Source organism: Orycteropus afer, unplaced genomic scaffold (genome assembly GCF_000298275.1).
Source record: "Orycteropus afer afer isolate SDZICR_OR568_19922 unplaced genomic scaffold, OryAfe1.0 scaffold00218, whole genome shotgun sequence".
NCBI lineage: Eukaryota > Metazoa > Chordata > Mammalia > Tubulidentata > Orycteropodidae > Orycteropus > Orycteropus afer.
This window is the reverse complement of record NW_006921805.1, coordinates 1660043-1677866: the sequence shown is the minus strand read 5'-3', so window position 1 is coordinate 1677866 and position 17824 is coordinate 1660043. Positions and strand designations below refer to the sequence as shown.

Sequence of the window (17824 nt, the reverse complement as noted above, 5' to 3'; positions counted from 1 at the left end):
GGCGGGAGGAGGGGCGGCCGCAGCTGCATCCAGCCGGGTTGGCTTCCTTCCCAGCTCTCCTTCGCCTCCTCCTCCTCTTCCTCCTGTATGAGTCAGGCATTTCCCGGGGATTTAGAGCAGCCGCGCGCGGCCGGAGCACCAGGAGCTGTAGCAGCAGCAGCCGCCGCCGCCGCGCCACAAGCCCTAGAGTCCGGGCTGCCACCGCGGCGGGCATCCGCGCCCCGGGCGCGCACGGACCATGGAGAGGGCAGCTCAGGGCGCAGACGGCGGCGGCGGCAGCAACAGCAGCAGCCGCAGCAGCAGCCGTGCCACCTCGGCTGGCTCCTCGCCCTCTTGTTCTCTAGCGGGCCGAGGGGTCTTCAGCCGGTCGCCAGCGACCGGACTTGGTGGCGGTGGCAGCCGCAGCAGCCCGGGCTCGGTGGCCGCTAGCCCGTCCGGGGGAGGTGGCCGCCGGAGGGAGCCGGCGCTCGAGGGCGTGCTCAGCAAATACACGAACCTGCTCCAGGGCTGGCAGAACAGGTAACGCGCCCGCCGCCCGCGCCACCGCGCGCCTCTCCCTGCGCGCCACTCAGTGTGTGTGTGAATGTGTGCGCGCGCAATGGTGCCACTGGCAAACTGGGTGCTGCCTCCGCACCGTGCCCTTCCTTCGTCCCTGTTCCCCCTCGAGGTGGAGTGCCCAGGATGAGGCGCGCTGTAACCCCACCCTGGGACCGCACCGCAGTGGCAGAGAGGCGAGAGCTTAGTTTCCTTCTCTGCTTGCACCTGCAGGGACTGGTGTGGCAGGGGGAGTTAGCTGGTGTCGTCCCCCCTCCCCCGTCCCCTCCTCCGTGACTTGCCTGCCGGCGGTTTCCAGCACTAGTGAAGAATAGCAGAGAAAGGAAGGCAGAGGTTGCCGGCTGTGTGCTCTACTGCAAAAGCGTTAACATGTATGGTCCGTTCACAACAATTCTCCTCACAAAATAGTTCACCTTAAACTTAAGTGATTAAAACAACAACAACAAAACCCCTGCTACTTGTCATCCTCGGCGCCCCCTAGCGCGCATGCCGTACCCCTTCTCCAGTGGCGGTTGGGAATTTACAATATCTGCAAAGGAAGTTTAGTGTTTTATTATTATTTTAAATATTTTCTGCCCTTTCGGAATGAGCAGTTTGCTTTTTACATTATTATTATTATTATTATTCCCCTCTTAGTACTTTTTGAAGTTTTCTTTTCACTCGCCCTTGCAGTTGGGAATGTGGACACATGGGAAGATGAGGATGTCAAGGCACACCTGAGGTGGTAGTGGTGCGAGGAAGACTTAAAAAGGATAGATGTGGTGCTGGTTTTTAGAGTTTTATACTTTTTTTCTTTTCTTTCTTTCTTTCTTTCTTTTTTTTTTTTTTACAGCCAGAGGGAATAGGAATTGTTCATGCAAGTACAACAGGACTTTTTGGAAAGGGGATCTGTTCTGTTTTTAAGAGCTCATGGACCTTAATAGACTTGGAGCTCTTAGAGTACTGTGATATGAAATTCATACTCTGGGGTCTTGGTTATCTCTCGGTTAAACTAGATTATTACTTGGTCATGTCATCCTGTAACTTGTTTGGAAATGTTCATATTGAACATTCCAAACTGAAATATTGTGGGCAGATGTTGTGCCTGAAACTCCTTTAGAAAAACTTAGAAAAACGGTGACTTCCAAAGGAAGGACGCTAGGTTGTTTCTATAACTTTGTTGTTATATAACTTTACGAGTTCCCTGGGTTTCCTTGGAAATCTGTTACTATGTTAATTGAAGTTGCACTTTAACTTTTGAATCTATTTCTCAAAATAAACCCAGTGTTCCCTTTTGCCTCTCCCTCATGAAAGCTGAAAAAGAATAGGTAGAGTGCGCAGGATGAGAGAGATGAGATGACTAAATCTGATTTTATTTCTTAGTAATTAATTGTGTCTTGTTAATGGCACCTCAGGGTGCCATGTCAGTGCCAGCATTTTGTTTGGTCATTGGGCAGTCACTTTTAGTGCTTTTTCTTCAAGTACCTTATAATGCTGATAGAGCTTTTACTTTGGATTATAGTTAATTTGTTGGCAAAAAATAACGAAAGTACCATGGACTACTGAAACAACTAACAAATCTGTCCTGGAAGAAGTGCAGCTGGAATGTTCCTTGGAAGTGAGAATGGCCAGATTTCGTCTCTCCTACTTTGGTTATGTTGTCAGAAGGGACCATTCTCTGGAGAAGGATATCTTGTTTGGTAAAGTGGAGGGTCAATGAAAAAGGGGAAAGCCCTCAATGAGATTCATTGACACAGTGGCTGCAATGATGGGCTCAGGTATAGAGGGCATCGTGAGGCTGGCACAGGACCCGGCAGTGTTTGGTTCTGTTGTACATAGGGTCGCTATGAGTCGGATACGACTTGATGGCACCTAACAACAACAACAACAACATAGTTAATTTACTTGTTTAGGGACAGTGTTTTACCTGCAACATATATTGAAGGATTTGTTCTTTGGAATGGATTTAGGAGAAATTGTAGGAACTCATGCTTTTGCATAATTTTAAATCCATTTGGGTTGTTTAAGTTGGAGGCAAGATTGAGAAGAGGTAAAATCATCATCATCATCCTATGTGATTGTAGGCTGCATAGGTGGTGTACACTACTGAGCATACTTAAGTGAGGGCTCAACTTTATTGAGTTTGTTTACTGTGATTTATAGCTATCTGCCAATGTTTGTTCTTACTACAATATACACTCACTGTTTTCCAAGTCTACTATCGACTCCAGAAGCATTATCTTATTCTAATGGTTAATGCTTCAGTGTCATGGTTTATATTTCCAGTATCCATGTTTTCTGAATGATAGCTGAGGGTCAATTAGTGATCTGGAAAAGATTTATGATGATTCTGTGATTGCACAATTCTCCCTTTTCAACTGATCTTTTAAAGGGTGATCTGGATCAGTGACTAGAGAGAAGTGGATAAAGATGGAAAACTTGAAAATGGGTTCATTTGTTCACTAATAGATCACTGACTATTTTATTGAGGACTTAGGCAATCTGATTCTGAAAGGCTACAGCCTTGAAAACTGCTATGGAGCAGTTCTACTTTGCATACATGAGATGGCCATGAGTCGGAATCAATTCAAGGGCAACCACCACCAACAACAAAGGAAACCCATTGCTATAGAGTTGACTCTGACTCATTGCCGACCACAGAGTAGAACTGCCCCATAGAGTTTCTGGGACTGTAATCTTTACGGAAGCAGATGGCCACATCTTTTTCCCATGGAGCAACTAGAAGTTTCTAACCACCAACCTTTTGGTTAGCAGCTGAATACTTAAGCACTTTGCCACCAGAGCTTGGTTAACAGCAACTGTGTACCAGAGGAGTCCCTGGATGGCATGTACAGTTGACTGCTAGCTAAAACATTGCCAGTTTGAACCCACAAAGAGTTATCTTAGAAGACAGGCCTGGAAGTCTGCTTCCAAAAGGTCACAGCCTTGAAGATTCTGTGGAACAGTTCTGCTTGGCACACAGGGGGTCACCATGAGTTGGAATCAACTTGACAGCACCTAACAACAGACACTTCACTGCTATTCACTTTTTAATCTAGAGCACTATTTTACTGCTTATTTTTTTTGTGGTTTTCATACTTTAGGTCAGGGAGGGTGTCTGAGGAGGTAACATCATTTGAACCAGTAGAGAGGAGAAGTAGACAAGAGCACTCCAGGCAGGGGCACAGTAAATGCAGAGGCCCTGAGGTGGGAACAGACTTCAGGCGATGCACAAAACCTGAGTGGCTGGAGCTGCGTGAACTAGGGGGAGTCAGGCCTGTGCAAGGTCACACGGTACCTTGTAGGCCAAGAATTTCAGATGACATTCTAGTTGTGCGGGAAGGAATGTCGGGAAGGAATGTCGTCTGGGGAGTGACATGGTCTGATTTATGCTGATTTATGGCTGCTGGGTGGGAAAGAGGATTAAGAGTAGAAACAGGTAGATCAGCTGGGAGGCTATTGCAGTGGTCCTGGCAAGAGATGCTGGGTGCTGGGACTTGGGGGGACATGGGAAATGGAGAGAAGGGACAGTTTTGGGAGATGTTTTGACTCATGGTGACCCCATGTGTGTCAGGATAGAACTATGAGCTTTCAGTAACTGTGATCTTTTGGAAATAGATCTCTAGGATGGAAATTGCGTGATGGTTTGGTGAGAGAAAGAGAGGGTAAAGGATAACTCCCAAGTTACAGGTCTGAGAGGCTGAGAGGATGAGGTCTAATTTATGGAGATTAGGATCACAGAGGAAGAATGTGTTTGTGGGAAGGATGGTGTTTTGTTTCTTCAGTGCCACTCTAATGCGAAATACCACAAATGAATGGTTTGATCAAACAAGGATTTATTCTCTTACAGCTTAAGCGGCTAGAAGTCCGAGTTCAAGATGCCAGCTCTAGGGGCTGGGTGAAGGCCCCTCGACCTTGGGCTTCATCTCTACTTCTTGCTCCCGGCCCATTGGAGCTGGAGGCATCTCTTCACTCAGGCAGCTGCTAACTGCTGAGGCTGACAAACCCAGGGTTGACAACTGAAATGTCACAGTCCCCAAATTATCAATCTACATGGCAGTCCTCTAATTCAAGTCCATTAAGAGTCCCAAGATCAGCAGACAGCATGGCAAGCTGACTTGACTACATGTAGGATCCAAGCGTGCCAAAATCTCAGAGACCTTTCTCAAAGCTGTCTTGTTCTATACTGAAAGCAAAGCACATGCCTATGGCAGCTACTCAGCTTCTCCAGTAGATTACACCATGGATTTGGAGTTGATTACCAGTCTCATGATGCAGGATATATATCTATCACACAGAATATATCATCATGCAGAATATATCCAGCTGCCCAGCCGTTCACAACTAGGCCTGGCCAAGTTCACTTACAACTTAACTACCACAGATGGGGACAACCTGGAGTTCTGTGTACACTGTGTTCAGGGAGTGATGCCTGCACCTAGTAAGAAATTGGATGTGTAAACTTATACAGTCTAGTTTTAGACTCAAACCAAAACGGAACTGATTTGGGGTTGCCTGTAAAGTCAAATGTTCAAGAAAAGAATTTCTAATTGGATCTAGGAAATTATATTAAAATATTTAACGGTTTTCACTTTTTGTTTTTTTGGAGAAAAGAGGACACTGCAAATACAGAAGCAGACTCCGATTTCATTTTTTGGTGGTAGGTGGTTGTTTCTCGTTGGGTGCTGTCAGGCTGATTTCCAACTTGTAGTGACTCCATGTGTCAGAATAGAATGTCCCCATTGGATTTTCTTGTTGTATTCTTTGTGGAAGTAGATCACCAGGTCTTTTTCCTGCAAAGCCACTGGGTGAGTTCAAATCTCCAACCTCTCCAACCTTTTGATTACCAGCCAAGTGCTTTACTGTTGGACCACCAGTGACATAATAAAAGGCAAATCTTAAATAGGATAGGTGAGACATGTGTTGGCAAAAGAATATCTCAGGCTACTAGTGAACATTTAGAGAGGTAGAATAGTGTGGCTTCCAGACTCAAATCCTGATACCACCAACCAGGTATATGATCTTGGACCAATTTCTTAAGTGTTCTGGGTTTCTGTTTTCTCATCTGATAAATGGTTCATCTTACTGGTTCACTGTGAGGATTAAATGAAGATGCTAGCATATAAAACCCCAAACTAAATCCACTGCCATCGAGTCAATTCCGATTCATAGTGACCCTGTAGGACTGCCCTATAGGGTTTCTAAGGCTGTAAATCTTTATGGAAGCACATTGCCTCATCTTTCACCTGCAGAGTATCTTGGTGGTTTCTAATAGCCGACCTTTTGGTTAGCAGCCAAATGCCTTAACCACTGTCACCAGAGCTCCTACTAGCATCTACTCCTCCAAAAACCCCAAATGCCTTGCCATGGAGTTGATTCTGACTCATAGTGACGCCCATTGGGTTTTCGAGACAGTAAATCTTTATGGAAGTAGATTGCCTCATCTTCCTTCCACCGAGCAGCTGATGGGTTTGAACTGCCATCCTTCTGGTTAGCAGTCAAATGCCTTAAGCATTACACCACCAGAGCTTCTTCCTACTAGCATATGTTGTTGTTGTTAGGTGTCCTCGAGTGTGCTCCGACTCATAGCGACACTACGTACAGCAGAATGAAACACTGTCTGGTCCTGTGCCAGCCTCACAATCCTCGGTATACCTGAGCCCATCGTTGCAGCCATTGTGTCACTCCATCTCGTTGAGGGCTTTCCCCTTTTTCGTTGACCTTCCACTTTACCAAGCATTCTTGAGAGAATGGTCCCTTCTGACAACATGACCAAAGTAGGTGAGATGAAGTCTGGCCATTCTTGCTTCTAAGGAGCATTCTGGCTATACTTCTTCAGGACAGATTTGTTCCTTCTTCTGGCAGTCCATGGTAGTTTCAGTATTTTTCACCAACACCATAACTCAAAAGCATCAGCTCCTCTTTGGTCTTCCTTATTCATTGTACAGCTTTTACATGCATATGAGGTGATTGAAAATACCATAGCTTGGGTTGTGTTCTTCTTGTTATGTGCTGTCCAGTCGGATCTGCCTCAGCGACCCCTCCTTAGGTTTCCGAGGCACTATCACTACAGAGTAGACTGCCCCATCTTCCTCCTGAGGAGTGGCTGGTGGGTTTGAACTGCCCGCCTTTTGGTTAGCAGTCAAGTGCCTTAGGCACTATGCTACCAGAGCTCCCCTTAATCTTCAAGGAGACATCTTTGCTGTTTGGAACTTTAAAGAGGTCTTTTGCAGCAGATCTACCCAGTGTAATATGTCGTCTGATTTCTTGACTGCTGCGTCCATCAGTGTTGAAAATAAGCTCATACCAAGTCTGAAAATAGCTCATACCAAGAAACAGAAGTTGTAGCTCATATTGGATTTTCAGTTTATTCCTTCTTAAATGGACCGTTTCTCGTCTTAAAACTCTTGGTTTTAATTTTTAGTGTTATGATTACCTTGATGAGCCTTAGTGATGCAGTGGTTAAAATGCTTGGCTGCTAACCAAAAGGTCAGCGATTTGAACCCACCAGCCACTCCATGGGAGGAAGATGTGGCAGTCTGCTTCTGGAATGATTTCAGCCTTGGAAACCCTCGGGGGCAGTTCTTCTCTGTCCTACACGGTTGCTATGAGTCTGAATCAATTGATGGCAGTGGTTTTTTTTGGGGGGGGTCTGGTGTGGTTACCTTGAAGAGTCCCTGGGTAGTGCAATGGTTAATGCAATCAACTGCTAATAGAGGCCACTCAGAGGCACCTTATCAGAAAGCCTGGTAATCTACTTCTGAAAAATCAGCCACGGAAAACCCTATGGAGCACAGTTCTACTTTGACACATGTGTTATCACGAATCAGCTTTGACTCTTTGGCAACCGCTGTGTGCTATGTGGCCCTTCTATATCCAAATATCAAGAACTTGCTTTTGACATAATCTGCATAAACAAATGCTTTGAGAATGCATGATTTAGCTTCTGGCTGTGATTTCTGAGTGTTTTTGGAGCCACTTACTCTGTCTTAAAGTCACTCTGGTGGCATAGTGCCTAAGGCATTTGACTGCTAACCAGAAGGCTGGTGGTTCAAACCCACCAGCCACTTCTCAGAAGGAAGACCGAGCAATCTACTTCTGTAAAGATACTGCCTCGGAAACCCAAAAAGGGTCGCTATGAGTCAAAATCTACTTGATGACAGTGAATTTGGTTTTAGGACATTAACTTTTTATTTTAGGACGTTAACTTTTGAAACCATGCTTAATTAAAACAAATGTTTCTTGAGTGTTCCGATAATGTTAGAGGTAATTGGTGATACCAGGATTGAGAATCACTGCTCTGGGTTTTATATTCTTGCCTATGTGTACTTAAGAAGTCTTAGCATATCTTATTGCCTAGACTGCCAGTTTTATGGATCCCAGATTGTTTGACAATAATAGTAAAAGGATGGTTGACTTGGTTGCAAAGCAGTGTAAATGTTATTCATTTGTTATTCAGAATATTTATCGAGCACCTACTATATGTTAACCACTCCCTGCAGTATCCTTTTCCCCTTTTTCAAAATGTCTTATGTTTGGGAAGATTTATACCAAAGTGGTTACTGTGAGTTTTCTTGGTTGGCGTAATCATAGGTGATTTTTCTTTTCTTTTGTTTTTTCTTAATCTAACGTGAAGTTGTCTCCATTTTGTAGTTTGAAAAAGTTGTTGAGAAAATGAAAAGCTGGTGAAACTTTTTTTTTTTTTTTTTTTTAATCACAATAAGAGTAAAGAAATACTTATCCAATATCCTCATACTGGTAGCTTAATAGCTCCACCAGTTATTAGTCAATTTGTTTTAAAATGAGTTTATTAAAGAATGTAGGAAAGCAACAGCTGCTGATTTGTCATTTTAAAAAAGTTTCTTCATGCTGCATAATAAAAGTCATGTAAGAGGCTCCAGAGTTATAAGCTTCTTTCTGCTGGAATTTTCTGATAGTACAGCACAGTGTAGTCATTTCTGCATTGCTAGAATAAATTAAAAAAGTCTCTTCTATGCTTCTTTTCAAAAAGCGATGAATAATAACTCAAGATGGCATGAAAAAGTCCTTTTTTCTATTCATTATGTAGTATTGGAGCCAGTATTTTTATCATCACAGGCTACAATTCACTTTATCCACTTTAATAAGTTCTGTCACCTCTCTGAATTCAATGTCATTCAAAACAGAAGTCCACACATTATCGCAGAATCTGTACATATTTAGAGAGCCCTGAAATTGACTCTGTTCCTGACCCTCTGAGCCAGTGCTGAATTTATAGCCTTATCAAACTGAAGTAGAACTTGAAGGGCAAGTTAGGAGGTGATCTTTTGAGACTATATGAGCTCATCTAAGCTCTCCTGAAGACTTGTTTTCCCAAAGTGGTATTTCTGTATAACTGATGTGCCGTGGCTTAGGTGAAGAACTTGTTTTTCTTCTTCAGGCTTGCATTGATGTCCTGTTGGGAAGGCACTTCCCACCGTGGAGTGGACAGAAGCCCAACAGGAGACTCATGATGAAACTTTTTCACATAATCTTCGAATAGCTGATTTTTCTGGGTAAATTTGAAGTCTGACGTATATTTAGAAAAACATGTAGATAAATGTGCATTTCAATGAATTATCACAAGTACAGCACACCTAGATAGAAAAATAGCAGCCCAAATACTCCCCCTGCTCTTTATAGCTACCCTCTCCCATAGGGTACCTACTATCCTAACCTTCAATACTATGGCTTAGTTTGGCTTCTTTTTGAACTTCCTAGAAATGGACTCCTAGAGTATGTCATCTTTTAAGTCTGCTTTCATTCTCTTAGCATTATGTTTGTGAGGTTCATGCATGTTGCTGTGTATAGTTGTCGTCTGTTCATTTTCGTTGCTGTTTGGTATTGCATTGAACAATACATTTATATCTGTGCTAGATTGACATTTGCCTTTGTCCCAGTTTGGGGCTTATGCATTATGCTATCATGAACGTCCCGTTGTTTTTGTTAGATGCTGTTGAGTTGGTTCCAGTTCCTAGTGACTCCATGTATAATAGCTGGAAACACTGCCCAGTTCTGTGTCATCCTTACAGTTGTCTATATTTGAGTCTGTGGTTATAGCCACTGTGTCAGGCAGGCCACCTTGTTGAGGGCCTGCCTCATTTTTACTGACTCTTTACTTTACCAAGCATGATGTCCTTCTGTAAGGGATTGGTCCCTCCGGTTAACATGTCCAAAGGAAGCAGGATGAGGTCTTCTAAAGAGTATTCTGGCTTTTTGGAGACCATCTGTATGCATTTCTGTGGGTGTGTACCTAAGAGTGGAAATATTGGGTGTTATAGAGTTGGCAAATGTCCAGTTTATTGGATATTGCCAGACTATTTTCCAAAATAGTTGTATCAGTTAACACTCCCACCAGAAGGGTAGGAGAGTTCCCAAGTTCCACATCCTCATCCCCTTGGCATTCATTGTCTTTTGTTTTCATTTAAGCCAATCTGGTGGATGTATGGTGATATTACATTGCAGTTTTAATTTGCATTTCCCTGATGGTTAGTTAAATTTTGCACTTTTTCCTGTGTTCATTGGCCATTTGAGAGTCATGTTTTGTGAGGTTCTATTTAAGTCCTGTGCCCATTTATCTACTCAGTTGTCTGCCTTTTTCTTAATGACTTGTAAGAGTTTTGTTTTTTTTACATTCTGGGTATAAGTCCTTGGATGGATATATGCATATACTGCATAGGAACCACGTATATAGAGAGAGCAGGTATCATCTTCCACTTTGCAGTTTGCCATTTCACATCATAATAGTGTCTTGATAAACAGAATTCTTAATTTTAATGTAGATACTCAGTTTTCCCATTAATGATTCTTCTTGAGTCCTCTTTAGGAAATTTTTGCTTACTCCAAGGTCATGAAGATGTTCTCTGATGTTTTCTTCTAAGAAGAAAAATAACTTTATTAATTTGAGTATTTCTTAGATGTTTGAGTTGATATTTAGGAAATATGGACTGCTGGAAGAAGCAATACTAGATTTTAGACATCCAGTCTGTATCAGTTTCCTGCGGTTGCTGTAACAAATAACTAAAAATTTGGCAGTTTAGAACAATAGAAATTTACACTCCTACAGTTTTTTTGGTTTTGGTTTTATAGCTGTGGAGGCCAGACATGTAAAGTCAGTCTCTCTGGGCTAAAATAAAGGTTTCAGGAAGGTCAGTCACACCCTAAGGGAGGGTTTCTTCCTTACCTCTTCTAGTTTCCGGTTATTGACAGCATTCCTTGGCTTGTGGCTACATCACTCCAACCTTTGCCTCCTTCTTCACATCAGCTTCTCCTCTGCATTTGTCCAATTTCCGTTTGCCTCCTTTTATAAGGATACTTGCATTTGAGACTCACTCAGATGATCAAGGATAATCTCCCCATCTCAGGATCCTTAATGTTTTCACACTTGCAGAGTCTTTGCCATGTAAGGTAACATTTATAGGTTCCAGAGATTGGGGCGTGGGCATATTGGGCGCTATTATTCAGCCTCCTACACAGTCCCAGTTTCATGGTGGTTCGTAAGATCTTTGTCTCCTTTTCTCCTTCTTCTGTTTCACCCATCAGTGGTTGCCATGGTGAAGCCACCTCTTTCGTAGGAGGATACAGGTTGTTGTCACGACTGTAAGTAGGCTTGTTAAGAAGAGTTGGTGGACATGTTTATCTCTGCCTACAGGCCTGTTGGGCAAATGGAAGGTAATATTGTGAGGAAAATTCTTTTCTAATGCCTGTGAATAAGCCTAATTTCCTTTAACATGCAAATAAGAGTTTCTTTCATGTTTTTTTTAAATACTATTGAGGAGTCAATTTTGGAAGTATATGTGTAGTAATCCATGTTTTCTCTTTTATCTACAGAATGCTTCATTAGCCTGAGGGTTTAAAGGTGTAATTCATAGACACTGCAATGCCCAGGTCTTTGAGTTTTGTTGGATGAGTTCTGACAATTTTTTACACCATGTAACCACTACACCAAGAGATATGGAACATTTCTATGCCCAGGAAGTTTCCTTGTGTTTCTTTCCAGTCATTTCCTCTTTCACTGCAGTCCCTTTTGGATTTCTATCACCATGAATTAATTTTGTCTATACTTAGACTTCATAGCAATGGAGCCATGCAGGCAGAATATCCTTATTGAAGTCTGGCCTTTTTAGCTCAGCATAATGTTGTGAAATTCATCCATGTTGTGCCTATCAGTTTGCAGTTTCTTCCTTTTGACTGTTGAGTGGTATTTCACTGTATGGTTACACCATAGCTTGTTCACACATTCATCTGTAGAATCTGTAGAAGGACATTTGGGTTGTTTTCAGTTTTTGGCTGTTATAAACAAGCTGCAAGTCAAGTGAACCTTGGTGGCACAATGATTAAAGCGCTTGACTGGTGACAGAAAGGTCAGTAGTTTGAACCCACCAGCTGCTCCATGGGAGAAAGATGAGGCAGTCTGCTTCCATAAAGATTTATAGCCTTGGAAACCCCATGGGGTAGTTCTGTTCTGCCTTGTAGGGCTGTTATGGGTTGGAATAGACTTGACGGCATGGTATGGGTTTCGTTTGGATTTGGTGCCCAAGTAATTTCTTTTTTGTAAACAGCAAAGATTGGAATTGCTGGGCCATAGGGTAGATATATGCTTAAGTTCATTAGAAACTATCAGACTGTGTTTTTTTTTTTTTTTTTTTAATTATTATTATTGTGATTTGGGTGAAAGTTTACAGAACAAGTTCATTTTCTGTATAGCACTTCACATACACTTTGTCTCATAACATTGACTACAATTTACCACAATGCAACAGCTCCCCTCCTACTTCATCCCCATAGTTACCTCTTCCCTGTGTCCTTCCCTCCATGCACTCCTGCCCCCTGAGCTATGTCCCTGTGCATACACAGCCCTTCTATTCTCTCATGATTGTTCTCTCCAAGGAGTGTATCTACCTAGTGTAAATGTTCACCTCCTATGTCTGTCTTTTGTTTGGCTGAAAGCCGCAAGTGTGGGTTCAATTCCAGACCTGAAGGGCAGCTAGGGGCCATAGTCTCAGTGGTTCCATCAGGCTCTATCAGACCAGCAAACCTGGTCCCCCTCACTTTTTTTTTTTTCAAATGATTTTGAGTTTTATTCCACATTGTTCTCCCACTCTATCCTAGATCTCCTACATAGATCCCCCTCCAAGTTGTTGACAGTGGTAGCCAGGTACCATCTAGTTCTTCTGGTCTCATAGTCATATAGGCTGAGGATTGCATGGTGTACCAGTTGCTTGGACTAATTGTTTCCATGAATCTTTGTTTTTCTTCATTCTTCTTTGCTCTGGACGAGGAGAGACCCATCATTGCATCTAGATGGCTGTTTGCAAGCTTTTAAGAGGAGGTGGAGCAATATTTTATTTAGTATGTTATGCCAGTTGATGTCCCCTGTGACTGTGGTCCTGAGCCCACAGGTCCAACTACTCAGTCCCACTGGGTAGCTGGCTGTGCCCAAGAAGTGACTACAACCTTGTCGCTTGTCAGCTCTACTATATCCCTGGGAAATCTTACAGAACATAGCAATACACTTGTAGAAACATTGTCTGCCATTCCTATACGTGGTCTTGGGCACACTCCCCCCTGCATAGACATACCTAATCATTCAGCCTGTCCACCCATATATCCATGTTTGCTGTCACTGACAATGTAGTACTGTATGTGAAAAAGGGTTCATCTTTGTTGTCTGTACCTCTGATGTACCTCTATATGTCTTCTTCTTCCTCAGTGCCACCATGTTGGTGGCATTTGGTACATTGCCCTTGCCTTCACCCAAGTCAATACTTGTCTCTACCTATCTAACAGTGTTCTCTCTCCTCCCCTCCCACCACTGGTAACCAACAAAGAAAATTTCCTTCCATATATAAACCTTTCCTTGACTTTTACAATAGCAGACTAATACAATATTTGCCCTTCTGTGATTAACTTATTTCGCTCAGTATAATGTCCTCCAGAAGGCTGGTGGTTCAAACCCACCAGCCACTCCTTGGCAGGAAGATGGGGCAATCTACTTCCATAGTGATACTGCCTCAGAAACCCAAGGAGAGGTCGCGATGAGTTGGGTCCGACTCGATGGCACATAACAACAACAACAAATGTCCTCCAAGTTCATCCACATAGTGTGATATTTTGCAGATTCTACATTATTCTTTAGAGTTGCATAGTATTCCATTGTGTGTATGTACCATAGTTTGGTTGTCCATTCCTCAGTTGATGGACACCTAGGTTGTTTCCATCTTTTGGCTATTGTAAATAGTGCTGTGATGAACATGTGTGTGCATAGGTCTGTTCTTGTCCTGGCTCTCACTTCTTTAGGATATATACCTAGTAATGGGATGGCTGAGTCAAATGGTATTTCTAATGCCAACTTTTTAAGGAATCGCCATACTGCTTTCCACAGTGGTTGTACCATTTTATAGTCCCACCAGCAGTGTATAAGAGTCCCAATCTCTCCACATTCTCGCTAATGTTTGTTATTTTCTGTCTTGTTGAACTTTGCTACTAGTGCTGGGGCAAGATGGTTGTTTTGATTTGCATCTCTCTAATAGCTAATGATCATGAACATTTCTGCATATGTTTGTTGGCCGCCTGAATATCCTCCTTGGTGAAGTGTCTATTTGTGTCTTCTGCCCGTTTTTTAATTGGATTATTTGTCTTTGTGTTGTTAAGGTGTTGGAGTTTTCTATAAATTCTAGAGATAAGTCCCTTGTCAGATATGCCATTGCCGAATACCTTTTCCCAATGTGTGGGTTCTCTTTTGACTCTTGGAGAAGTCTTTGGAAGCACATAAAAATTTAATTTTTAGAAGGTCCCATTCATCTAATTTCTCTTCTACTGTTTGACATTTTGGGTTATACTTGAGAGTCTATTATGTCATATATTAGGGCCCCTAAATTTGCCCCTAGTTTTTCCTTGAGGAACCATGGTTTTAGGTTTCACATTTAAGTCTTTGATCCATCTGGAGTTAGTTTTTGTGTATGGTGTGAGGTACAGATCTTGTTTCATTTTTCTGCAAATGGATCTCCAGTTTTGCCAGTACCATTTATTAAACAAACATTCTCTTCCCCACTTAATGGATTTCAGCCCTTTGTCAAAGATCAGCTGACCATAGGTCAATGGATTTATTTCTGGGTTCTCAACTTTATTCCATTGGTCTATGTGTCTGTCATTATACCAATACCAGGCAGTTTTGACTACTATGCCTGTATAGTTTTGAAATCTGGCAATGTGAAACCTCCTACTTTGTTCTTCTTCAGTAGTGCTTTGCTTATCCGAGGTTTCTTTCCTTCCCATATAAAGTTAGTGACTGTTTTTTCCATATCTTTAAAATATGTTGATGGGATCTGGGTTGGGATTGCATTGAATGTATAGACTGCTTTGGGTAGAATCAACATTTACACAATGTTTAATCTTTTTTTTTTCATATATCTAATTCTTTTTTTAAATTGAAATATAATTTATGTACAGTGAAATACACAAAACTAAAGTGACATGGGTCAATGCATTTAAAAAAATTTTTTTTTTGGCAGTGTTCCCTCTCCTCTCCAACCCCTGGTAACCAACAAAGAAAGTTTCCCTCCATATATAAACCTTTCCTTGACCCTCCACAACAACGAGCTAATACTATATTTGTCCTTCTGTGATTGACTTATGTCACTCAGCATAATATCCTGCAAGTTCATTCATATTATGTTGTGTTTTGCAGACCCTACGTTATTCTTTAGTGTTGTATAGCATTCCATTATGTGTATGTACCATAGTTTGGTTCCATTATGTGTATATGTATGTACCATAGTTTGGTCATCTACTCTTCCACTATAAATCTTAGAGATAAGTCCCTTGCCAGATATGTAATTATCAGCAAATATGAATTTGTGGGTGTCAGTTTTGTTATGTGCTTTATCATGGTGTCGATTTCTTTGTTCCATATAATTTTCTATGCTAAGCTCGTTTTGTTTATGAATCATGCTATCACTTCCTTCATTGATATTATTTTAGTATTTGTTGAATATTTATGCTGGTCCTCTTTTTTGATGTGAAGGTTTATCATTTTTCTTTGAGGTTACCCTGTGATTTATAGTTTTCTCCCCAAGTTTAGGACAGTCTGTTCTATCTTGTAGTTGTCTTGACTTCCCTACCATCTAGAAGTTCTGTAATGACACAGTTTTTCCCCTTTTTGGTTTGTAGTTGTCCACATTTGTCAATTGATGTCTCTCATTCCCTGTTTACAGTCTTGTAGGCTTATGTACTTTGGATACTTCCATAGCTGGGTTGGATTCTGGGTTATATCATCATGTGTGTTAATGCTCAGTTGTTAATGGCTGTTGTTGCTTCTCTGTCCAAAGGGCTCCCTTTAGCATCTCTTGTAAGGTTGGTCTGGTTTTAACAAATTCCTTTAATTTCTGCTTATCTGGAAATGTCCTAATTTCACCATCATATTTGAGGGACAGTTTTGCTGGGTAATAATTCTTGGTTGGAAATTTTTCATTTTCAGGGTTTTATATATACCATCCCATTGTCTTCTTGCCTGCATGGTTTCTGCTGAGAAATCTGAGCTTAGTCTTATTGTCTTCCCCTTGTAGGTAACTTTTTGTTTTTCCCGTGCTGCTCTCGTGATTCTTTGTCTTTGGTTTTGTGAAGTTTGACGATGATATGTTTTGGTGAGTTCCTTTTGGGTCTATCCTGTATGGGGTTCATTGGACTTCCTGAATGGATATATACTCAACTTTCATCATACCAGGATTCTCTTCCAACAAATCCTCAACAATTTTTTCTGTGGTTTTGTCTCTTCTTATTCTGGAATTCCAACTACACATAGGTTATTCCTTTTGGTGGTATCCCACATGAACCTTAGGCTTTCTTCATTTTGTTTTGACCTTTTAGTTTTCTTTGTATGTTATCTATGCAAGTAGGGTACTGTGTTCTTCTATTTGCTAGTTGACAGCACTTATACACTTATCATCTGTCTCCTTTCCTTTCATTAGCCTCTCAGATGTCCCTGCCGACCTTGGCAAGCTGAGCCTGTTCTTAAGTCCCTGGAATCCAAATGAGAATGCTATCACTTCAAAATCCAAAATGGTTGCCACTTGTAAAGATTCAAAATTGCTGTGCCCTCGGTCACTTTAAATATTCAAAATGGCCATCGCCTGTAATCATTCAAAATGGCTGTGCCCTTGGTCACTTTAAATATCCAAAATGGCCACCAGTTGTAAAAATTCAAAATGGCTGTGCTCTGGGTCAGTTAAAATATCCAAAATGGCTGCCATGTGTAAACATTCAAAATGGCTGCACCCTCTGGACAGCGGAAAGTCCACAACTCAGGTAGTCTCCCTCCTTGCTGTTTCCCTTCCTAGTCGTAGGCCACCAGTGCAGTTGTCCCTGCAGCCCTTGGTGACCAGGGCTGATCTTTAGGTGACTCTCAGGTCATAGCACTGCTTGGAAATATTCAGGCTGTTAGTCCCGTCAAAGTAGCTGAAAGTATGCAGCTCCGACTGTCTCTGTACTCACTGTTTTCATTCAGGTTTTTCTACTAGTTGATGCCTAATCCACTTTTGTATAGTACCTTTTAAAGCTCAGGGCTCCAGGATTATCTTCTATATCTCTGTCAACTGGTTTTTCTTTTCTTTATTGAAGAGGGTCTGTGTTGCTTGTCTGCCTATTCCTCCATCTTACTGGAAGTCCCCACAATATTTAATCTTCCTATCCATGAGCATGGTATGTTCTTCTATTTATGTAGATCTCTTATGGCTTCTTAAAGTAGTCTTTTATAGTTTTCTTTATACAGGTCTTTTGTGTCTCCCCTGGTAAGATTTATTCCCAAGTATTTTATTTTTTTCGTAGCTATTGTAAACGGTATTGATTTCCTTATTTCTTTTTCAGCAAACTCTTTGCTGGTGTAGAAGAATACAGCTGATTTTTGAACGTTGATCTTGTATCCTGTCATGATGCTAAATCTCTCAGTTAGTTCCAGTAGGTTTTTTATTGAGTCTCTTGGGTTTTCTAGGTATAATATCATGTCATCAGCAAATAGGGATAGTTTGACTTCTTCCTTGCCAATTTGGATGCCTTTGTTTTCCCTTTCTTGCCTTATTGCCCTGACTAAGACTTCCAATACAGTGTTGAGCAGAAGTGGTGATAGAAGGCATCCTTGTCTGGTTCCCGTTCACAAGGGGTATGGTTTCAGTCTCTTTCCATTAAGAATAATGTTGGCTGTTGCTTTTGCATCAATGCCCTTTATTATCTTGAGGAATGTCCCTTCTATTCCTATTTTGCTGAGAGTTTTGATCAG

The 17824-nt window shown here is 41.8% G+C and overlaps 1 protein-coding gene across 1 annotated transcript in view; it reads left to right on the top strand.

The window, feature by feature from the left end:
• The first annotated feature begins 238 nt into the window (after positions 1–238).
• The window catches only part of OSBPL10 (oxysterol binding protein like 10), a 576794-nt gene continuing 559208 nt past the window's right edge, over positions 239–17824 (top strand). Inside the window, exon 1 of the mRNA XM_007948631.2 lies at positions 239–519. Within this exon, the coding sequence (XP_007946822.1) occupies positions 239–519 (281 nt within the window). The remainder of the gene's footprint in view (positions 520–17824) is intronic.